The 25221-nt window shown below is 21.8% G+C and overlaps 1 protein-coding gene across 2 annotated transcripts in view; it reads right to left on the bottom strand.

The window, feature by feature from the left end:
* LOC117175157 (serine/threonine-protein kinase fused) overlaps window positions 1–20839 on the bottom strand; it is a 47073-nt gene extending 26234 nt beyond the window's left edge. For both annotated transcript variants that reach the window (XM_033364751.1, XM_033364752.1), the window contains exons 1-6: window positions 20392–20839; window positions 15782–15895; window positions 15556–15701; window positions 9692–9871; window positions 9475–9619; window positions 2496–2689 (exon numbers count right to left, since the gene is read on the bottom strand). In XM_033364751.1, the coding sequence (XP_033220642.1) occupies window positions 2496–2689; window positions 9475–9619; window positions 9692–9871; window positions 15556–15701; window positions 15782–15895; window positions 20392–20502 (890 nt within the window). In that variant the 5' untranslated portion in view covers window positions 20503–20839. The remainder of the gene's footprint in view (window positions 1–2495; window positions 2690–9474; window positions 9620–9691; window positions 9872–15555; window positions 15702–15781; window positions 15896–20391) is intronic.
* Between the last annotated feature and the right edge of the window lie 4382 nt (window positions 20840–25221).

Genomic DNA, 25221 nt, shown 5'->3' with positions numbered 1-25221 from the left:
CATTTAATCTTTTCCGCGTTGGAAAGGACGAAATTTGAGTTTAAATTTTTTTTTCATTTTTTCTGAATAGAGAGAGGCCATTTTTTATTATTATTTTTATTGAGTTAAAGGAAAAAAAATAATTTTCAATCTTTTTATCTGAATTGGCAGAAGATAATTTTTTTATTTTTAACATTTTTGTTGAGTTGGAGGAAAGGAAAGTTTTTTCTGAATTGGAAAAGACTATTTTTTGCTTTTTTGTTTAGGCGAAGAAAAGTTTTTTTTTTATTTTAAATTTCTTTTTTTCAATTGAAACAAATTGTTGTATTTAATTTTTTTCCGATTTGGAAGGGGAAGTTATGTGTTTTTACATTTTTATTGGGTTGAAGGCAATTAAATTTGGTATTTTTAACATTTTTATGAAGTTTAATACTAGAAAATTTTATTTTTTAATTTTTTTTAATGGATGAAGGAATATTTTATTTTTGCAAGATTTTTATGGAGTAGGGAATTGAATTGGAAGGGAGGAAATTTTCATAAAATTTTTTTCTGGATAGGAAGAGACCATTTTCCCTTTTGGAAAGGAGTTGGAAGGGACGAAATTTTAGTTTAAATTTTTTTTCTGAATTGAAAGAATTTTTTTAACTGGAAGAGACAATTTTTTAAACATTTTTTATTTCAACATGTATATTAAATTTGAAGGAAGGAAATTTTTATTTTCATTTTTTTCTGAATATAAAGAAGCCATTTTTTTATTATTACTTTTATTGAGTTAAAGGGAAAAAAATATTTATTTTTAGTTTCTATATCTGAATTTGTAGAAGGCAAATTTTTATTTTTAACATTTTTATCGAGTTGGAAGAAAGGACATTTTCTCCCTGAATTGTAAAAGACTATTTTTTGCTTTTTTGTTTAGTCTAAGGAAAGTTTTTTTTATCTTAAATCTCTTTTTATCAATTGGTAAAAGATAATTTCTTATTTGAAGGGACATTATTAATTTCAACTTTTGTGTTGAGTTTAAAGGGAGTAAATTTTGGTTTGCAATGGTTTAAAAATTGACAGGAGCCCTTTTTTATTGAATCGGAAGGGATTTAATTTAATTTTTTTTTTTAATTTTTCTATGAACTGGAAGAGGCCAGTTTTTCTTTTCTCTTGATTTTCAATATTTTTTCTAAATTGTCAGCGTCATTTTTTTTTTTTTGAACATTTTTATTGAGTTGGAAGGGACGAGAATTTTTTTTCTATATTGAAAGAGGTTCGTTTTCTCATTTTTAATATTTTTATTGAGTTGGAAGGGAGGAAAATTAGATTTTTTCATATTGGAAGACGGTAATTTTTTATTTGTATAGTATTTGCCAAATTGAAAGGGAGGCAATTTTGGCTTTTATTTTTTTCTGAATTGGGAGAGGCCTTTTTTAGTTTTTATTATTTTTACTGAGTTGGAAGGGACACCATCTTTTTAATTTTCTTTTTTTTTCGAATTGGAAGCTGAGGTTTTTTTCATTTTTGACATTTTTATTGGTTTTAAGGGAATATTTTTTTTATTTTGAATCTTTTTTCTGAATTGAAAAAAGATACAAATTTTAGTTTAGAAATATTTTAAATGGACAGAGGGTTATTTAATTTTTTAAAGATTTGTATCCAGTAGGAAATGGAATTGGAAGGGAGGAAATTTTCATAAAAACTTTTTTTCTGGATTGGAAGAGACCCTGTTCCCTTTTTACATTTTATTAAGTTAAAGTGAGGACTTTTTTATATTTAATCTTTTTTTCTGAGTTGGAAAGGAGGAAATTTTAATTAAAATTTTTTACTAAATTGAAAGAATTTCTTTAACTGGAAGAGGCAATTTTTTATTTTGAACATTTTTATTGAGTTGGAAGGGACGAAAATTAGATTTTTAATTTTTTCCACAATTGGAAGAGGGTAATTTTTTAATTGAAACGTATTTGTCGAATTGGAAGGAAGGCAATTTTGGTTTTTATTGTTTTCTGAATTGGAAAAAGCCCTTTTTATAGTTTTTATTATTTTTATTGAATTGGAAGGGGCACCATTTTTTTTTAATTGGAAGCAAGGAGTTTTTTCATTTTTAAACATTTTATTGGTTTGAAGGAAACAATTATTTATTTTCAATCTTTTTTCTTAATTGGAAAGGGAAACAAATGTAATTTTTTAATTTATTCTAAAATGGATTTGTAATTATTCAAATTTAATTCGAATTAATTTTAAATTGTTCAATGGGAAAGTTTAAATAAACAAATTTAATACCTGTAAATTATTGAGCGTTTCAATGCAAAAAAAAAAATCTTAAACTTCAATTTTAAAAGTTTAGTACTCAAAAATTCCACTCTCATTACTGTTATTTGCAGTTCAGTTTTGATTACCTCTAATTACTAATTTTTCAATTATTAAAGTTAAAATTGTTTTACATTTTAATTTTAATGACCGTGAAAAATTTGTGTAAAGCATGAATTTTTTTATCGATTAAAACTCTTTCTTTTTCGTCGAATAAAACTTACTTTGATTTGTTCGAAGATTGCATAGCCAGAGTTTGAAATTGTTGCTGTTTGGCTTTCTCCTGACTCGCAGAGAGTGGAGACGTAAGAGAAGTTGGGACGGGTTTCTCAACCGTCAGAATTCTATCTTTGACGAAAGGATGTTCCAAAAGTTCTGGCCAAGTGAGTCTCCGAGATGGGTCTTTTTGCAGTAATCCCTAAATAAATTAGTTAATTAATAAAAAAAAACATCACCAGGGTAACGGTTCGGAAAACTATTTCAAATTCCCGATCATTTCCCGCCTTTTCCGGTTAATTTTATATTCATTTTAATTCAAGAATATCATTTTAAAAATCCTTGAAAACAATAGAGCGAAATGTTGTAGAATAAATGAATTTTTAAACAAATACTTTCATTTTTCACTAAGAAATATCAATTTTTAACGAAAAAATGTAATATTTAAACTTTCAATTGCAAACATTTATTTTCATGAAACAAAAAACGGATTTTCAACAAAATAGTTTAATTTTAAACATAATTAATGAATCTTCAACTTGAGTAGTTGAATTTTCAACAACAAACAATTAATATGTATAAAAAATATATAAATTGTCAACCAAAACATAAATAATTAAATTTTAAGTTAAAAATATTAATCTTATATCAAACGGAATAATTTATTTATATTAATTACTTTTTTATTTATATCAAACATCAAATTTTCAGTTAACAAGATTACTTTAAACAAAAAATAAAGATAAAAAAAATAGTTATTTTTTACCAAAGAGATTATTGTTCAACCAAGAAAATAAATTTTTAGCAAAAAAGATGAATTTTCAACTGAAATTATTATACATTTTCAGTTATAAAAAATAATAATTTTAAACCAAGGAGTAAACAAATTTTCAACAAAAAAGTTAAATATTCGGCAAAAAATATTCCTTTCGATCAAAAAAAAAAATCAATTAAATAGATCATATTTCAATAATCTGTAATAAAAGAATTGAACTTTCACCAAGTAATTTTATTTTCAACCTGAAAGATGATTTTTTAACTAAAATATAAAATATTTAACTGGAATACTTTAATTTTTAACCGAAAAGAAGAATTTTTAAATAAGAAGATTAACTTGCAAAGAAAAACTAAATTTTCTAACCTAAAAATCGATTTTTTAACCAAATTTGTACATTTTCAATGTAATATTTGAGTTTTCAATTAAAAAGACGAATTTAAGTCCACATTGTTGAATTTTAAACTAGAAAAATCAATCAAAAGGAGAATTTTTTACATAGCACATACAATTTCAAACAAATAGTTTAATTTTTAAATAAAAAATATCAATTTTCAATCAGAAATAGAATAGTTAAATTTACTGAGAAAAATCTAATGATTTTTCAACTAAAGTAATAAATATTTAACTGGAATACTTGAATTTTCAACCGACAAGAATAATTTTTAGAAAAGAATAGTAACTTTCAAAGAAAAAGATAATTTTCTATAAAAAAAATCAATTTTTTAACAAAATATGTAAATTTTCAACGAAATAGTTCAATTTTCAATAAAAAAAAGACAAATTTTTATCCAAATTGTTGAATTGTGAACTAGGAAATATCAATTTTTAGTTAAAGAAATTAATTTTCTACAAAAGAATGAGAATTTTTAGTACATACATTTTCAAAGAAACAGCTTAATTTCTAAATAAAAATATTAATTTTCAACCAAATATTTGAATTTTCATTCAAAAAGATAAATTTTCAACCAAAAATAGAATAGTTAAATTTTCTGATAAAAATCTAATTCTTAACAAACAAACAAAAAAAATTTTTATCAAAATAATCAAATTCTTTACTGAAATAGTTGAATTTTTATTTAAAAACTTGCCTTTTCACAAAGTAGTCACATTTTCAACCACAGATGAATTTTTAATTAAAATAATGAATCGTCAACAGAAAAACCAGGAAATCAATTTTTAACCAACATGAGGAACATTTTTTTATTTGCAAAAAAGACGATTTTTTTCAACAAAATACGTCTATTTTAAAAAATATAGTTAAATTTTCTATTAAAAAAGGTGAATTTTCATTCAAATTTTTAAATTTTAAACTACAAAAGATAAAATTTTGAAATAAAAATTGAAGAGTTCAGTTTAAGAAATTAATATTTAACCAAACTGATGAATTTTCAATTAAATAGTTTAATTTCTATATAAAAAATATCGATTTTCAACCAAAAATAGAATTGTTAAATTTACTGACAAAAATCTAATTATTAACAACAAAAATGAATTTTCAGAAAAATTGGCACATTTTCTTCTGGAATAGTTGAATTTTTTTAAAAATTATTTTAAAGAAAGCAGTTACATTTTCAAGCAGAGATGAATTTTCAATTAAAATGATGAATCTTCAACCGAAAAAAAAAACAGGAAAATCAATTTTCAACTAAGATTTAAATTAATTTTTCTTTTCTTATTGAATTAATTAATTTAATTTGATTTCAAGAGAAACTTATGAATTTTAAATTGAAAAGATGAATCTTCAAATGGGAGAGTGAAAATTTTTATCAAAAAGGAGATTTTTCAACCATAAAGATTAATTTTGTACAAAAGAAGGAGAATTTTTCACAAAGTACATACATTTTCCAAAAAATAGTGTAATTTCTGAATAAAAAAAATATCGATTTGCAACCAAATAGTTGAATTTTTATCCTAAAAATAAACATCTTCAACCGAAAAACCAGAAAGATCAATTTTTAGCTAAGATTTTAATTATTCATTTTTTTTTATTGAAATCTTAAATTAAATTTCAACGAAACTAATGAATTTTTATCTAACATGATAAAGATTAAGATGAAATCATTTAATTTTTGACCAAAGAGATGAATTTTCAACTAAAAAACTAATTTTGAATAATTAAAAGTTTAAAATAAAAAGTTAAAATAATTGTTAACAAAAGAGTTTAACTTTTAACCAAGTAATTTCATTTTCAACCTAAAAGATGAATTTTCAGCTAAAATGATAAATATTTAACTGTAATACTTGAATTTACAGCCGAAAAAAAAATAATTTTCTACAAAAGAAGGAGAATTTTTCACAAACTACATACATTTTTTAACAAACAGTTTAATTTCGAAATAAAAAATATCAATTTTCAGCCAAAAATAGAACAGTTAAATTTACTGATAAAAATCGAATTTTTATCTAAAAAAAGAATTTAACTGTAATACTTGAATTTTTCAACCGAAAAAAAATAATATTGAGACGCAAAAATCATCTTTCAAAGAAAATGATAATTTTCGATAAAAAAATTAATTTTTTAAATAAAAACTGTAATTTTTTAACGAAATAGTTGAATTTTCAATTATAAAAGAAAAAAATGTCATGCAAATAGTTGAATTATGAACTTGGAAAAATCAATTTTCAACTAAAAATGGAACAGTTCAATTAAAGATTAAGTTAACAATTAAAGATTACTTTTCTACAAAAGGAAGAAGAATTTTTCACAAAGTACAAAAATGTTCAAACAAATAGTTGAATTTTCATCCTAAAAAAATACATTTTCAAACAAAAATAGAAAAGTTAAATTTTCTGATAAAAATGTGATTCTTAACAAGCAAAAAAGTGAATTTTTAACAAAATAATAATTTTGAATGATTAAAAGTTGAAAATAAAAAGTCAAAAAAAATTTTTTTAAGTGTAACTTTTCAACAAGTAATTTTATTTCCAACCTAACAGATTAATTTTCTACTAAAATGATAAATATTTAACAGGCTTACTTGAATTTTCAACCGGCAAGAATAATTCTTAGGTAAGAAGAGTAACTTTAAAAAAAAAATAATTTTCTATAAAAAAAAAGGTGAATTTTTAACCATAAAATTAATTTTCTACAAAAGAAGGAGAATTTTTCAAAAAAATACATCAATTTTCAACCAAATAATTTAATTTATAAATAAAAATGATCAATTTTAAACTAAAATGATAAATATTTAACTGAACTACGTGAATTTTCAACCGACAAGAATAATTTTTAGGCTAGAAGAGTAACTTTCAAAGAAAAAGATAATTAAAAAAAAACGATTTTTTTCGACAAAATACATCTATTTTCAACAATATAGTTGAATTTTCTATTACACGGGTGAATTTTCATTCAAATTTTTTGAATTTAAAACTAGAAAAGATCACATTTTCAACTAAAAATGGAAGAGTTCAATTTACTGTTAAAGATCTAATTCTCACCAACAACAAAAATGAATTTTCGTGAAAATTACCAAATTTGCTACTGGAAGTTAAATTTTTATTTTAAAAAAATGATTTTAAAGAAGGTATTTATATTTTCAACCAGAGATAAATTTTCAGTCAAAATTATGAATCTTCAACCAAAAAAAAAAAAAAACAAACAAAAAAAAACAGGAAAATCAATTTTTAACTAAGATTTTAATTAATTTTTAATTTCTCATTTAATTAAGTAATTTAATTAAATTTCAAAAAAGCTGATTAATTTTAAATTGAAATGATGAATCTTTGACTGGGGTATTTTAAATTTTTACAAAAAGAGATTTTTCAACCATAAAGATTAATTTTGTACAAAAGAAGGAGAATTTTTCACAAATTACATAAATTTTTCAACAAATAGTACCATTTCTAAATGAAAAATATCGATTTTCAACCAAAAATAGAATATTTAAATTTTCTGATAAAAATATAATTTTTAACAAACAAAAAAATATATTTTTAATAAAATAATTAAATTATCTACTGAAATGGTTGGATTTTTATTTACAAAGATTTATTTTCAACAGATGAATTTACAACTAAAATGAGAACTATTTAACTGGAATAAATGAATTTTCAAACGAAAATAATAATTTTTTTGGGTAAGAAGATTAAGTTTCAAAGAAAAAGATAATTTTCTATAAAAAAATCAACTTTTAAATAAAATATGTAAATTTTCAATTAAATAGTTGCATTTTCAATTAAAAATGTAAATTTTTTTATCCAAATTATTGAATTATAACCTGGAAAAGATCAATTTTCAACTAAAAATAGAACAGTTTAATTTCTACTTGAAGAAATTAATTTTCAACCAATCTGATGATTTTTCAACTGGGATCATTAAAACTTTTATGAAAAAGAGTAATTTTCAACCATAAAGATTAATTTTCTGCAAAAGACGGACATTTTTTTCACAAAGTACATACATTTTTAAACAAATAGTTTGGTTTCTAAGTAAGAATATTAATTTTCAACCAAAAATAGAATATTTAAATTTTCTGATAAAAGTATAATTTTTAACAAACAAAAAAAATAGATTTTTAACAAAATAATCAAATTATCCACTGAAATGGTTGGATTTTTATTTAAAAAAATTAATTTTTCAACAAAGTAGTTACTTTTTCAACTTAAAAGATGAATTTAAAACTAAAATGAGAACTACTTAACTGGAATAAATGAATTTTCAAATGAAAATAATAATTTTTTTGGGTAAGAAGATTAAGTTTTAAAGAAAAAGATAATTTTCTATAAAAAAAATCAACTTTTTAATAAAATATGTAAATTTTCAATTAAAAATGTAAAATTTTTTATCCAAATTATTGAATTATAAACTGAAAAAGATTAATTTTTAACTAAAAATAGAACAGTTTTATTTTAACTTGAAGAAATTAATTTTCAGCCAATATGATGATTTTTCTATTGGGATAATTGAAATTTTTATGAAAAAGAGTAATTTTCAACCATAAAGATTAATTTTCTACAAAAGAAGGAAATTTTTTTCGCAAAGTACATAAATTTTCAAACAAATAGTTTGGTTTCTAAGTAAAAATATTAATTTTCAACCAAAAATAGAATATTTAAATTTTCTGATAAAAATATAATTTTTAACAAACAAAAAAATAGATTTTTAACAAAATAATCAAATTATCCACTGAAATGGTTGGATTTTTATTTTAAAAAATTAATTTTTCAACAAAGTAGTTACTTTTTCAACTTAAAAGATGAATTTAAAACTAAAATGAGAACTGCTTAACTGGAATAAATGAATTTTCAAATGAAAATAATAATTTTTTTGGGTAAGAAGATTAAGTTTCAAAGAAAAAGATAATTTTCTATAAAAAAAAATCAACTTTTTAATAAAATATGTAAATTTTCAATTAAAAATGTAAAATTTTTTATCCAAATTATTGAATTATAGACTGAAAAAGATTAATTTTTAACTAAAAATAGAACAGTTTTATTTTAACTGGAAGAAATTAATTTTCAGCCAATCTGATGATTTTTCTATTGGGATAATTGAAATTTTTATGAAAAAGAGTAATTTTCAACCATAAAGATTAATTTTCTACAAACGAAGGAAATTTTTTTCGCAAAGTACATAAATTTTCAAACAAATAGTTTGGTTTCTAAATAAAAATATTAATTTTCAACCAAATAGTTGAATTTTCATCCTAAAAAAAAAAATACATTTTCAACCAAAAATAGAATAGTTAAATTTTCTGATTAAAATCTAATTCTTAACAAACAAACAAAATTAATTTTCAGCAAAATAGTCCAATTTACTACTGGATTAGTTGAATTTTCATGTTTTTTAAAAATAATTTTCAACAAAGTAGTTAAATTTTCAACCGGAGATGAATTTTCAATTCAAATTATGAACCTTCAACTGAAAAAATAATTTTTAATAAAATAGTTTACCTTTTATCCAAATATAGTTGAATTTCTAACTAAAAAAAAAAAGAAGCAGAAGTCTTTTCGTATAATGAAAAATAATGAAAATTCAATAATAAATTATGATTTAATTAAACTGAGATAATATAAAAAATCTGCGACTGTAGATAAAGTGAAAATCCCTTTTCTAAATTCACCAACATTATTAAAAATTAAAATAATGAAAACTTGAAATTTTCTGCAATGAGAACTAATTACCGGGGTTTTTATTAAATTCCCGGTCATTTCTCGGCCAAGTCGACCACCCTGATCATATAATTTAATTTATTTGAGTTTTATCTTACTTGCAGGAAACTTCTGCAAACTGCTGATATGTTGTCTGGCCATTTGACCGCCTCGAATCTGATGAGTTTGATCAAGTGGAGAATCGAGGTGGTTTGAAAAGGCGGGGCTCCGACAACTAATTCATAAACTATACAACCAAGAGACCTGAAAAAATTATTTTCTTAATCCAAGTCAAATTCGATTTCAGGTCTTATATTTTTATTTAAATTAAAATACCATAAATCTGCTTTGTGATCGTAGGGACATTCTGCGATTAATTCTGGTGCCATATAAAGTGGCGTTCCCTTTATGGATGTTAGGACATGAGTTCCTGTACTCATACTGCGTGCAAATCCAAAATCGCACAGTTTTGCAATACCATTTGATTCGAGAAGAACGTTTTGGGGTTTCAAGTCTCTAAAGTAATTAAATAAATAAAAATAATAACTAAAGTTATTTTTAAAAATTATTTAAATTATTAATTATTAACACAAAATAGGAGAAAAACAGGGGTATAAATTTGTATTAAATTAAATTAATGTGTTTACCATATTTCTGAGATTTCGAGTCGTAATATATTATATTTTCAACAAAATAATTCCATTTTGAAGCAGAGTTGCATTCAAAACCAAAATTCTTCAACTTTTAAGCAAAAGAGACGAATTTTTAACAAAAACGAGTAGTGTTTAACCAAATAGATGAATTTTCAATCCAAAATGAAAAATTTCTACAAACCACTTAAATTTTGAACAAAAAACTTAATTTTTAACAAAAATAGTGAAATTTTCAATCAAAAAAGATTTACTAATTGGGAAAAAAAATCTGAACGAAATTGTTGAACTTTCAAATAAAAAATACGGATTTTCTACATAAAAGTTAAATGTTTAGCCCACGAATAGGAATTTTTAACAAAAAAATTCATTTTCTCCCAAATAGTTGAATTTTCCACAACAAAAGTTCAATTTTAACCAAATAGATGAATTTCTAATGTAAAAATACATATTTTCAACAAAACAGTTGAATTTTCAACAAAAAATCTGATTTTGAACCAAACAGTTAAATTTTTTACAAAAAATTGAATTTTTAAACGGATAATATAAATTTCTAACCAAAAAGTACATTTTCAACCAAATTTTTTAATTTTCTAACCACAAATTCGAATTACTAATAAAACAATGGGATTTTGAACCAGAAAATTTAAATTCTCAACAGAAAAAAAATTATTTCCAACTATTTAGGAGAATTATCAAATAAAAAAGACCAATTTTCTACAACAAATTGAACTTAAACCAGATAATATCAATTTTAATCAAAAAGTTAATTTCGAAACCAAAAAGACGAATTTTCTTTGGAACAATTAAATTCGTAAACGAAAAATGTGAATTTAAAAAAAAAGTTAATTTTCAACTTGAAAATATTAATTTAAAAAAAATTACACTTTTAACAAGTTAAATTTTCAACCAAATATTAAATTTTCGACCAAATAGTTGAACTTTCAAGCAAAAGGGACGAATTTTTAACAAAATGTGTAATTTTTAACCAAATAGATGAATTTTCAACCTGAAATGAAAAATTTTGTACAAACCGCTTAAATTTTGAACAAAAAACTTAATTTTTAACAAAAATAGTGAAATTTTCAACCAGAAAAGATTTTCTAATTGGGAAAAAAATATCAACGAAATTGTTGAACTTTCAAATGAAAAATACGAATCTTCTACATAAAAGATAAATGTTTAGCCCACGAATAGAATTTTTAAACAAAAAAATTCATTTTCTCCCAAATAGTTGAATTTTCAAACCAAAAAGACCAGTTTTCTGGAAAACACTTGAATTTTTAACCGAAAACTATGAATTTACAACCAAAAAATGTCACTTTAAGCAAAATAGTTGAATTTATAAATTAAAAATACGAACTTTCAACAAAACAGTTCAATTTTTAACAAAAAATTTAAATTTCAAGCTAAAAATACCAATTTAATACAAAATAATTTAATTAATAACCAGAAAATGTGAGTTTTCAACAAAAAAACTTAATTTTCAACTAAAGAATTGAATCTTCCACAAACCGATTGAATTTTTAACCGGAAAATGTGAAATTTCAAGAAAAAGTTTATTCGTTCATTCATTTTCAACCAAATAGTTGAGTTATGAAACTATAAATACGAATCTTCCACAAAAAACTTAATTTTCAACCAAATAGTTAAACTTTCCACAAAGAAATGAATTTTTAAGCGGAAAATGTAAATTTTCAACCAAAAAATTATTTTCAACTATTAAGTTGAATGATAAAAAAAAGAAAAATTTTCTACAACAAATTGAGCTTTAAACCGGATAATATAAACTTTTAGTCGAAAAGTTCATTTCCGAACCAAAAAGATGAATTTTCTACGAAACAATTAAATTTTCAACCGCAATAGGTAAATTTTCAACAAAAAACTTAGTTTTCTCCCAAATAGTTGAATTTTCAAGCTAAAAATACCAATTTTTTACAAAACAATTCAATTAATAACCAGAAAATGTGAATTTTCAACAAAAACCTAATTTTCAACTAAATAGTTCAATTTTCCACAAAACGATTACATTTTTAACCAAAAAATGTGAATATTCAACAAAAAAGTTCATTCTTTCTTTCCTTTTCAATCAAATAGTTCAATTTTCAAAACCAAAAGGAAAACTTCTGTAGAAAACTATTGAATTTTTAACCGGAAAATAGGAATTTAAACCATGAAATTTCATTTTCAACCAAATAGTTGCACTTCTAAATTAAAAACACGAATTTTCAACTGGAAAATATTAATTTTCAACAAAAAACTTAATTTTCAACCAAATTGTTGAATTTTCCACAAAAAAATGAATTTTTAAGCGGAAAATTTGAACTTTCAACAAAAAATTTCACTTTCAACCAACCAGTTGAATTTTCATTCAAATAGTTAAGTTTTGACCAAATAGTGTAGTTTTTAATGTGAAAATACGTATTTTCAACAAAACAGTTGAATTTTCAACTGGAAAATATCAAATTTCGACAAAAAATCTGATTTTGAACCAAACAGTTTAATTTTTTACAAGAAATTGAATTTTTAAACGGATAATATAAATTTCTAACCAAAAAATAAATTTTCAACCAAATTTTTGAGTTTTCAAACCAAAAATTCGAATTTCTTATAAAACAATGGAATTTTTAACTGGAAAATAGGAAATTAAACCATAAAATTTCACTTTCAACCAAATAGTCGCATTTTTAAATTAAAAATACGAATTTTCAACAAACCAGTGGAATTTCCAACAAGAAACTTAATTTTAAACCAAATTGTTGAAATTTCCACTAAAAATTGAATTTTCAAACTGAAAATGTGCACTTTCAACTAAATAGTTGAATTTTCATCCAAATAGTTAAACATTAACCAAATAATGTAAAAATACGAATTTTCAACAAAACAGTTGAATTTTCAACTGGAAAATATGAATTTTCAACAAAAAATCTGATTTTTAACAAAATTTTTGAATTTTCCAAGCAAAAAGTCTAATTTCCTATAAAACAATGGAATTTTTAAACATAAAATATAAATTTCCAACAAAAAAATTATTTTCAATCAATTAGTTGAATTATCAAACAAACAAGACCATTTTTCTACAACAAATTAAAGTTTAAACCAGATAATATTAATTTTTAATCAAAAAGTTCATTTCCGAGCCAAAAAGACGAATTTTCTATGAAACAATTAGATTCGTAAACGAAAAATGTGAATTTTCAACAAAAAAGTTCATTTTCAACTTGAAAATATGATTTAAAATAAATACACTCTTAATAAGTTGAATCTTCAACCAAATGTTAAAATTTCGACCAAATAGTTGAAATTTCCAGCAAAAGAGACGAATTTTTAACAAAAACGTACAATTTTTAACCAAATAGATGCATTTTGAACCTAAAAAGAAGAATTTTCCACAAAACAGTTAAATTTTGAACAAAAAACTTTATTTTTAACTAAATAGTGAAATTTTGAACCAAAAAGGATTTTCTAATTAGGAAAAAAAATCTCATGAAAATGGTAAACTTTCAAATCAAAAAGACGAATTTACTACAGAAAAGTTAAATGTTTAGCCCAGGAATAGGAATTTTTAACAAAAAACTAAATTTTCTCCCAAACAGTCGAATTTTCAAGCTAAAAATACCAATTTTTTACCAAATAATTTAATTAATAACCACAAAATTTCATTTTAAACCAAATAGTTGAATTTCTAAATTAAAAATACGAATTTTCCACAAAACAGTTGAATTATCGACAAAAAAGAAGACAAATTTTCTACAACAAATTGAGCTTTAAACCAGATAATATAAATTTTTTAACCAAAAAGTTAATTTCCCAGCCAAAAAAACAAATTTTCTATAAAACAATTGAATTGTAAAAAGAAATTAATTTGAAATTAAAAAATGTATATTTTTTGTAACAAAAAACTCAATTTTTATCCAAATAGTGAAATTTTCAACTAAAAACTTCAATCTCAACCAAATATTCGAATTTTGAAGCTACAAAGGCAAATTTTTGAGAAAAAAATTGAATTTTTTATCGGAAAATATGAATTTTCAACCACAAAATTTCACTTTCAACCCAAAATAGTTCAATTTCTAAACTAAAAATACGAATTTTCTAGAAAAAAATTGAATTTTTAACCGAAAAATATTAAAAACGTAAAATTTGAAACCAAATAGTTTAATTTCCAATCTAGAAAAACGAGTGTTCTACAAAACAGTTAAATTTTAAACAAAAAACCTCATTTTTAACCAAATTGTGCGATTTTTCAACAAGAGTGATTTTTTTAATGAAAAAGTAAAAAATGCAACAAAATTGTTGAATTTTTAAACTAAAAAGACAAATTTTCTAGAAAAAAAATTGAATTTTTAACCGGAAAATATGAATTTTCAACAAAAAACTGAATTCTCTACAAAACAGTTGAATATTTAAAATAAAAATATGAATTTTCTACAGAATAGTCGAATTTTTAACCAGAAAATGTCAATTTTCCACCAAATAATTGAATTTCCAAGTTAAAAAATATAAATTTTCTAAAAAAGGGTTCAATTTTCAACCGGAAAATGTTTATTGTCAACCAAAAAAATTCCCCTTCCTACCAAATAGTAAAATTTTTAACGAAATAGTTGAATTTTAAAATAAAAATACAAATTTTCTATAAAACATTTTGATTTTCAATCGTAAAATATAAATTTTCAGCAAAAAACTTAAAATTCAATCAAATTAAGAGCTTTTCAAAAAAGAGAGATTTTTCAATTGGAAAAAGAAATAAATCAACCAGATCGTTAAATATTCAAACCAACAACATAAATTTTCTATACGACATTTAAATTTTCAACGAAAAAGTTTATTTTTCACAAAATAGTTGAATTTTCAAGCTGCAAATAGGAATTTTTAACAAAAAAGTTGAATTTTTAACCGGAAAATATGAAATTTCAACAACACCAATATAATTTTCAACCCAAAAGTATAAATTTTCAAAAAATTAAATTTTTACTAGTGATATTTTAGAATGAAAAAAGGAAGTTCTAATCAAATATTTGAATTTTCAACCTAAAAAGGCGATTTTAACCAAATAGTTGCATTTGCAAAATAGTTTAAAAAACAGCATTATAAATAAATAGTTGAATTTTTATCAAAATAATTATATTTAATTCTGAAAAAAATATAATACAAGTCTTTTAAATTAAAAACAATTACCTGCCAACCAAATAGATGAATTTGTGAAAAAAGGATGAATTTTCAATTCAAAAAAACGTAATTTACTATCCTAAAATCGGTGGATTTTTTTGCCAATAAAGATGAATTTTCAAAAAAATAGTTGAATTTTCAACCAAATAATAAAATTCTGAAATATTTTTTTTAATTTTTAAGATTTTCGAATTGGCTTTTATTAATTCCGTTCACATTTAAGCGAAACAACAAGAAAAAGGGTAATTTTTTTTTAAACTAGGGGGAAAAAATAGTAGTTTTTAAACAAGAAAGGATAAAATCTGCAATTAATTTTCGCCCGGATTAAACGAATTATTCTAGAAATTAGAGTGTACTAAGTGAAGTTTTCATATCACGAACCTGTGCAGAACACGGTTAGAATGAAGATAATAAAGTGCAGAAACAAGATCGCAGGCTATGACTTGTGCCCTTTCTTCCGATAATCGTCCGGCTTTTCCGAGAATGTCATAAAGTTCCTTGTCCGCATATTCAGTCACAACAACAATCTAAAAAATTAATTTTAATTTTGAAATGCATATTTACATTTCAGGTGGATTAGTAAATGAAAATTAAATTTATCAATTACTTCATTGTCAGTTTCAAAAGAATCCAGCATTTGGACGATATTTGGATGATGAAGGTTGCGTTGTATTTTACATTCTTGGCGCAAACTTTTAATTTCCTTGGCTGATCGTCCTCTCTGTATAAAAAAAAGAAACTGTGATAACAGGCCTCACAGTCCCTATGGGATAAAGTACCTATGGGGACCATACTGTACCATAAGAAAAATGCATAAAAATTACAAAATAAATGAGTCAAAATATCTCAAGTGTCCCACTTTTAAGTTGATAGTTCTATTTTCAATCAATTTGTACAGTTTTCGATTCATTTCTATATCAAAATAACTCCCCTAAAATGTTTTTGCAAAACATTAATTTTTTCAGAGTTATTAACAATCAAATATCTTGATCATTTTTTTTCAAAAATGGATTACTCGCGAATGGTTCAAAAGTTATTGATTTTTTTGAGGCCGCGCAAAAAAAGTATTTTTTAACAAATCGGTTGAGTTTTAAACGAAAAAAGATGAATTTTCAATTTAAAGAATTTAGTATTTGATATTTAAATTGAAAATCTCTATTATTTTAAATACCAATTACTCAATTTTTTTTATTGAAAATTCATCTTTTTTGGTTTAAAATTCATCTACTAGGTTGAATGTTTGAACCGATTAGTTAAAAAATATTTTGTTTTTGTAGAAAACTAATCTTCTTGGTCAAAAATTTCACTATACTTTGTTGAAGATTAAAATATTTTATTAAAAATGTTGAAAATTTTTTTTTATTAAAAATCTTTTTAATGATAATTTTACTATTCAATTTTTTTTTAATTTCACATGTTTTTATTGAAAATTCAACTACTTCATTGAATACTTAATCACTCTCTCAAAAACAATATTTTTGGCAGAAGAATAATATCTTTGGTTGAAAATTTATCTATGCTTAATAGAAAATTAAACCACTTTATTCTTTTTTAGTAGAAAATTTATCTTTTTAATCAAAAAATAACTACCACTTTCAATTAAGTAGTTAATTTTTCTACAAAAAATGTAATAGTTCATAATTCAACCATAAAAGATTTTTATTTTAAGGCCGAATTTTTATGAAAATACATGAATTTTCAGTGAAATACATAGTTGAAGTTTCAACGAAAAAATATACATTTTTAGCAAAATATGCAAAATATTTACATTTTAAATTGAAAAAATTAATTTGTTACCAACAAAAAACAAATTAAAAGAAAGTTGATTTTCAACTGAGTATTTGTATTTGAAGGAAAATTATTTTTTAACTAATAATATTAATTTTCTACAAAAAAGATGAATTTTTAACAAAATACATTTTTTATTTGAAACCAAAAACAGTCGAATTCTACCAAAGAAGGCGAATAATTTTAAACAAAATAAATTATTTTTCAAACAAATGCTAGATATTTCAACAAAAAAAAAAGATAATTTTTTAACAAGAGATTGAATTTTTAACAAAACATTTGAATTTTAAACTCAATAATATGAATTTACAAATAAAAAAATAATTTTTAAAACAAATAGTTAAAATTTCAACAAAACAGTTAAATTTTCAACTCGAAAATATAAATTTATAACAACAACAAATTTTCAACCCAAAAGGACGAATCTTAAATAAAAAATTTCACTTCTCAATTCGAAAATATGAATTTACAAATAGTTTAATTTTCGACAAAACAGTTGAATTTTCAACTCGAAAATATGGATTTACAAATAGTTTAATTTTTAACGAAACAGTTAAATTTTCAATTCGAAAATATAAATTAACAAACAAAAAAATTAATTTTTAACTAAATAGTTTAATTCTGAATTAAAAAGTCAAATTTTTAATTCGAAAATATAATATAACAAAAAAAATAATTTTCAATCAAATAGTTTGATTTTCAAACCCAAAAGCCGAATTTTTAACAAAACATTTAATTTTTCAACTGGAAAATATAAATTTACAAAAAAAAAGAATAATTTTCTACCCAAAAAGAAGAATTTTAAATAAAAGATTTGACTTTTCAACTCAAAAATATAAATTTACAAATATGTCAAGTATTTGCTTGAAAATTTAATTTTCAACCAAATAGTTCAATTTTCGACCAAGCAGTTAAATTTTCAACTCGAAAATAAGGATTTACTAAAAGAAATGAATTTTCAACCACATAGTTTTATTTTCAACAAAACAGTTTAATTTTTAATTCGAAAATATAAATTGACAAAAAAATTAATTTTTAACCAAATAGTTTAATTTTAAACAAAAAAGTTAAATTTTCAATTAGAAAATATAAATTTACAAAAAAAATTAATTTTCAATCAAATAGTTTAATTTTCAACCCAAAAAGCCGAATTTTTAACAAAACATTTACATTTTCAACACGAAAATATAAATTTACAAAAAAAAATAAAATAATTTTCAACCGAAAAAACGAATTTATAAATATTTAAACTATTTGGTTGAAATTTTAATTTTCAACCAAATAGTTTAATTTTCGAAAAAACAGTTGAATTTTCAACTCAAAAATATGGATTTACTAAAAAAAAAATTTTCAACAAAACAGTTTAATTTTTAATTCGAAAATATGAATTAAAATTTTTTTAAACTATCGAGTTAAAAATTAAATTTCCAACCAAATAGTTTAATTTTCAACTCTGAAATATGGATTTACAAATAGTTTGATTTTTAACGAAACAGTTAAATTTTCATTCAAAAATATAAATTAAAAAACAAAAAAATTAATTTTTCACTAAATAGTTTAATTTTAAACAAAAAAGTTGAATTTTCAATTCGAAAATATAAATTTAAAAAAAAATTAAGTTTCAACCAAATTATTAAAATTTCAAAAAAACAGTTACATTTTCAACTCGAAAATATAAATTCACAAAAATAAAAAATTCACAACCCAGAAAGGTGAATTTTAAATCAAATATTTGACTTTTCAACTCGAAAATATGAATTTAAAAATATTTAAACTATTTGGTTGAAAATTAAATTTTTAACTAAATAGTTTAATTTTCAACAAAACAATTAAATTTTCAATTCGAAAATAGAAAATGACAACAATATTTAATTTTCAAAGAAAAAGTTGAATTATCACTTCGAAAATATGAATTAAAAAAAATTAAGTTTCAACTAAATTATTAAAATTTCAAAAAACAGTTAAATTTTCAACTCGAAAATATAAATTCACAACAACAAAAAATTCACAACCCAAAAAGGTGAATTTTAAATCAAATATTTGACTTTTCAACTCGAAAATATGAATTAAAAAATATTTAAACTATTTGGTTGAAAATTAAATTTTTAACTAAATAGTTTAATTTTCAACAAAATAATTAAATTTTCAATTCGAAAATATAAATGAACAAAAAAAAATAATTTTCAACTCGAAAATATAAATTTACAACAAAAAAAATTTTCAACGCAAAAAGACGGATTTTAAATAAAACATTCTACTTTTCAACTCGAAAATATGAATTTACAAACTTTAAAAATATTTGCCTGAAAGTTAAATTTTCAACCAAATAGTTAAAATTTCAACAAAGCAGTTAAATTTTCAACTCGAAAATATAAATTTACAAAAAAAAAAAAATAATTTTCAACCCAAAAAGACGAATTTTAAATAAAATATTTGACTTTTCAACTGGAAAATTTGAATTTACAACTATTTGGTTGAAAACCAATTGTTAACAGAATACATGAATTTGTATCTAAAAACGATACATTTTCAACCAAAAATGGAATAGATAATTTTTTAGTTAAAAAAAAAAAATAAATAATTTTCAAACAATAAAAACAAATTTTCAAACAAAATAGTTACATTTTTAAAACAAAAAAAATTTTGTTTATATAATGATATGAATTATCGAGCAAAAAGCGAATTATTAACAAAGAAGTTCCATTTTCAACTAAGTAGTTAAATTTTCAACAAAATAATTAATAGTCCATAATTTAATGATGGAAGATTTTTATTTTAAAGACGAATTTTAAAGAAAATACATTAATTTTCAATCGAATAGTTGAATTTTCAACGAAAGGAGATAGATTTTCAACAAAAAAGTCATATTTACACATTTAATTAAAATAATTAATTTTTTACTAACAAAAAATTAATTACAAAAGAGAAAATGATTTTTATTCCAGATACAAAAAAAAATCAAACAAAAAATTAACTTTCAACTTATAAGATTAATTTTACATTAACTAGATGAATTTTAAACAAAATAGATAAATTTGAAAAAAATATTCCAATTTGTAATAACAGCAATGAATTTCCAACAAAAGTTATATTTACAGTTAAAAAGGATTGCCTTTTTTACAACAAAATTGTTGACCTTTGAACAAAACAATGAAAATTTTAGGTGAATTTTCTAACATTATAAATAATGTTATTAACAATTTCGAGGTGAACATTTTTATTAAAATTATAGAGTAAAATCAATTAAATATTAATGATTTAAAATACTTTTCAGCGCTTCCAATTTTTTTTAAGTTAATTCGATGCTGTCCGTTTTTTTAATGTCAGAAAAATTCCGCACATGTTAACTTTTTGAAATTGAGTTTAGCAAATTTTACCAAATTTAGGCGCAAAATTATAATTGCGAAAGTAAATGATTGTTTTTCTTACCTTTCTAATGACTTTGAAAGCAACAATATCCCCATCAGATCGTTTTTTCGCTTTATAAACTTGCCCAAAAGAACCTTCACCAACTTGACCCAAAACTTCGTATTTTTCCATATTTCCCGAACAATCACTTCAACAAATTTTTATCCCATCCTTGTTTGTACGATTTTAAATATTTAAATTGCGGAAAACTTGTTGCGCTCTATAGATTTTCATGCAAAAAGCGCAGCCAATTCGTTCACAAAATATAACCTCTAATCTTCGAACTAACTATAATCATATAAGCAAAAGAAACACAAGTTTGATGAATAATCTCTTCACATTATAGATAAACACTGAAAGAACTTAAAACTTGAGACAGATTTTTTTTACATGAATCTAATAATTTTTTCACTATTATTGCGGTTTTTGCTAATTACCCTATTTTTTGACATTTGTTTACATTTAAGGTTATGTCCTACATCGTTGGTTTCGCAAAGATCCTTCAGAGGTCGCATAGATATATTTCCAAGGTTATGGCGCCAAATTTCAAATTTATATTAACTTTTCGATCTTTTAAATGATATTATTATCACTTTATATGTATTTTCAATAAAAAAAATTAGTCTTATGGCTTTGTTATTTTAATATAACCAAAAATTTGTCAATATAATTAAGTGAAATAGCTATGATAGTACACGATTGCATGTTATAATATAATCTTATCATAGTTCGATGGATTCCAATTTAAATTGACTGAAAAATAAATTGTATGTGTAGATACGGAAAACAATAAAGATTGTAAAGTTTATATTTAAAAAAATTAAAATTGTTATATAAGAATATTATTGTCTAGCAATAATAATTTCTAATTCCGAAAAAATTAAAAACCAATAAAAAAAGTAATCAAAACAAAAAAAGGGCCTCTTCCAATTAAAAAAAAATTAAAAACCAAAATTTCTTGTCTTCAAACTCAATAAAAATGTAAAAAATGAAAATGATCTTTCTTCCAAATTATAAAATATTAAAAACTACATTTTTTTACTTGGTAAAATTCTTTAAAATATAACATGTCTCTCGGCCAATTTAACAATACGTAAAATTTCCTTGTTCCATTTTTAATAAAAATGTATTTTTTAATAAATAAATAAATAGATAATCAAAATTTCGTCTCTTGTAACGCTATAAAAATCTTAGAAATTGCCCTCGTCCAATTAAAAAAAAATTGAAAAAACAGAAATGTTGGAAATAAAAAAACTATCCCTTTCCAATTAAAAAAAAAAAAAAATAGTTTCACTCTCAAACTTAATAAAAGTAGTAAAAACAAAAAAGGTCAGAGAAAAAAATAAATACCAAAATTTTTTCTCTGCGAACCCACAAAACAAAAATTATGAATAAAAAAATGTTCTTCCAATTCAGAAAGAATTAAAACAAAAAATTTTATCTTTCCCAACTATATAAAAGTATTAGAAATAAAAAATGTCCCTCTTACGGATAAGAAAAAATTGAAAAATAAAATTTCCTCCATTCCAACTTAATAAAACTGTTAAAAAGAAAAAATTGCCATATTTTCATTCAGAAAAAAGATTTAAAATAAAAATTTCGCTGCTGTAATTCTATAAAAATTATTTAAAAAATGTCGCGTTCAATTAAAAAAATAAAAAACAAAAATGTGAAAAATAAAAAAGTAAGCTCTTCCATTTCCAAAATAGATTGAAAATAACAAGTTCTCTGTTTTAATTCAAAATAATTAAGAAAAAATGATATTTTCCATTTAAAAAATGTAAAAATTAAAGTTTCCAATGGAATAGAAATATAAAAATTGCAAAACCTATTTAATAATTAAAAAATACGAGATTAAAAAAAAATTTCGAATTGAAGATTTCAGAATTAAGTAAGTTTATAATCATCAGTATTTAAAATTCGACAATTGAAAAGTGGAAGTGCTTAACGCTAAAAAAAAAGAATTTTCAACTAAAAAGATCAATTCTTAACTATGAAGATTAATTTTTTACCAAAACGATACATTTTAAACCATAAACAATAATTTTCTATAAAAAAAAGACAAATTTTCAAGAAAATACATACATTTTCGAATAAAAAAGATAGATTTTCAACCAAAAATTGAATGTATTTTCAATTTGAAAAAATAATTTTTAACATTAGAAATTGTTTTCAAACAAAAGAAATATAAAATTTTAAATTAATTTGATAATAAAATAAATTAAACACGAATTTCAAGAACATACATTCTTTTAAAGTAAAAAGTTGAAATTTTCACTAAAAAATTAATTTTCAACGAAAAAAGGAGAAATTTTTCATTTTTTATCAAGAAAAGATTAATTCTTTCACAACGCAGTCAAATTTCCAACCCGAAAATATGAATTAAAAAAAGTGTACGTTATTCTTCCACAAAGTTGAATTTCTATAAAAAAAATATAATTTTCCAACTGTTATTCTTTTTTCAGTTCAAAGTTTATATTTTTATTTGAAAATTCATGTATTTTGATAAAAATTTGTCTTTTTTAGCAGAAAATTAATCTTCTTGATTGGAAATTTATAATTTTAGTTGAAAATCTTAACATTTTGTTGACAATTGTTTTTGTTGATGTTGTGAATTCAAATATTTGTTTTTAATTTAATCTACTTTGATGCAAGTTAAACAATTTGGTTAAAAAGTAACATGTTTCGTTGAAAAATCACACTTTTTGGATAAAAATTAATTTCTTCGCAGATATGTCAACCTTTTTTTTTAAAGTAAATCTTTTATCTTAAAATTTGTCAATGTGATTAAAAATTGATATCTCTGCTTGAAAAATCAATTATTTTGTTAAAAGATCGTTGCTTTTTGGTTCAAAATTTAATTTTTTTAACTGAAAATTGAACTTTTCCAGTTAAATATATATTGTTTTAGTTGAAAATTTATCTTTTTAGTTGAAAATGTAACTATTTATTTGAAAACTCTTTTTTTTTTGTTGAAAATGAATGATTTAACTGAAAATTTAACTCATAAATATTTGATGGAAAATGTATCCTTTTCATTTAAAAATTCAAAGATTTGGTTTAAAATATATCAGTTAAAAATGTAGTTGCTTTGTCGACAATTTCTGTATTATATTAAAAATTCGTCGTTTTCAGTAGAAAAATAATTTTTTTATTTCCAAAAATTTTTTTTGGTTAAAAATTTAATTACCTGATTGGAAATGTAAATTTTTGGTTGACCATTTAAGTATTTGTTCCAAAATTGTATTCTTTGGTAGAAAATTAATTTTATTGCTTGAAAATTTATCCTTTTGATTGAAAAATCGTTTTTTTTGTACGAATTAATTTGTTTAATTGAAAATATAACGATTTAATTTTTGCTTGAAAATTAATCTTTTTTATATGAAAATTTATGTATTTGTTTAAAACTGTACTAGTATCTAAAAACTAGTCTTTCATTAAAAAAGTTTTTTAATTGAAACTAAATAATTTTTCTTGTTGAAAATTCAAGTACTTTTTATTTTACTAAATTTTAATCTTACTTAATTACTTAATTGTTAAAAATTTGTATTTTTTGGTAGAAAATTAATCTTTTTGATTGAGAGTTTATGTTTAGGAGGAAAATTCAATAATTTTGTTAGGAAGTAATTTTATTGTTGAAATTTCAACTACTTTGGTACAAAATTAAACTATTTGGTTGCGAATGAACTAAAGAATGAATTAAATTAATTAAACTGCTTGGTAGGAAATTTATTTAGTTTGTTGCAAATTCATCTTTAAAGGCAAGAAATTAATTTTTTCCATAAAAATTAATTTCCTTGGTTAAAAATTCATGTTTTAGATTTAAACAAAAATAATTTTCTGAAAACCCCATTTTTTTAATTGAAAATTCAGATATTTTAGTACAAAATTGAAGTATTTTGTTGAACATAAACTTTTTTGTTGAAAATAAATGTTTTCTTTTTGAAAAGTCTTCTTTCATGGTAGAAAATTCAACTACACTTTGATGCAAAATTCAACTATTCGGTTGATAACAATCTTTTGTTGTTAAAATTATTGCGTTTTATTGAAAATTCGTCTTCTTTGGGCAGAAAATTAATTTCTTTGGTTGAACATTGACGTTTTAGATAGTAAATTATATAATTTCGTGAAAAAGTATACTTTTTTGAAATTCAACCCTTTGGTTGACAATTTACTTTTTTCTTGAAAATTTATATGTTTTTCTTTAACTGAAAATGTAATTATTTGGTTGAAAATGTCTATTTTTAGTTAGAAATGAAACTGCTAAGTTGAAAAATTACTTAATTTGATGCAAATTCATCTTTTACTGTAAAAAATAATTTAAAAAAAAAAATTGATTTCATTAGTCAAAAATTTATATTTTTGATAGAAAATTCAATCATTTTGTGTAAAAGTCATTTTTTGTTTGAAAATTTAACTAATTTGATACAAAATTCAACTATTAAGTAGAAAATTAAATTTTTTTGTGGAAAATTAATGTGTTTTTCTTTAACCGAAAATTGAACGATTTGTTTGGAAATTGATCTTTTATGGTAAAAAAATAATTTTTTTTATTGAAAATTAATTTTCTTGAATAAAAATTCATTTCTTAGATTGAAAATTCAATACTTTTGTGAAAAATCAAATTTTATGTTTACAATTTAACTATTCGGTTAATAATCTTTTTTTTTGTTTTGTTAAAAATTACTGTTTTTTGTTGTTGTTGAAAACTCGTATTTTTTGGTAGATAGTTCATCTAATTCGTTGAAAATTGAACTTTTTTTCCTTTTCTGTTGTCAAACATTAATTTAATTTAAAAATTTAAATTCGTAGTTGGAAATTTAATTATTTGATTTTAAATCGAATGGTCCA

This window comes from Belonocnema kinseyi, chromosome 6 (genome assembly GCF_010883055.1).
Source record: "Belonocnema kinseyi isolate 2016_QV_RU_SX_M_011 chromosome 6, B_treatae_v1, whole genome shotgun sequence".
In the NCBI taxonomy this organism is placed as follows: Eukaryota; Metazoa; Arthropoda; class Insecta; order Hymenoptera; family Cynipidae; genus Belonocnema; species Belonocnema kinseyi.
Note: the sequence above shows the minus strand (reverse complement) of the source record. Positions and strands in the feature narration are given on the sequence as shown.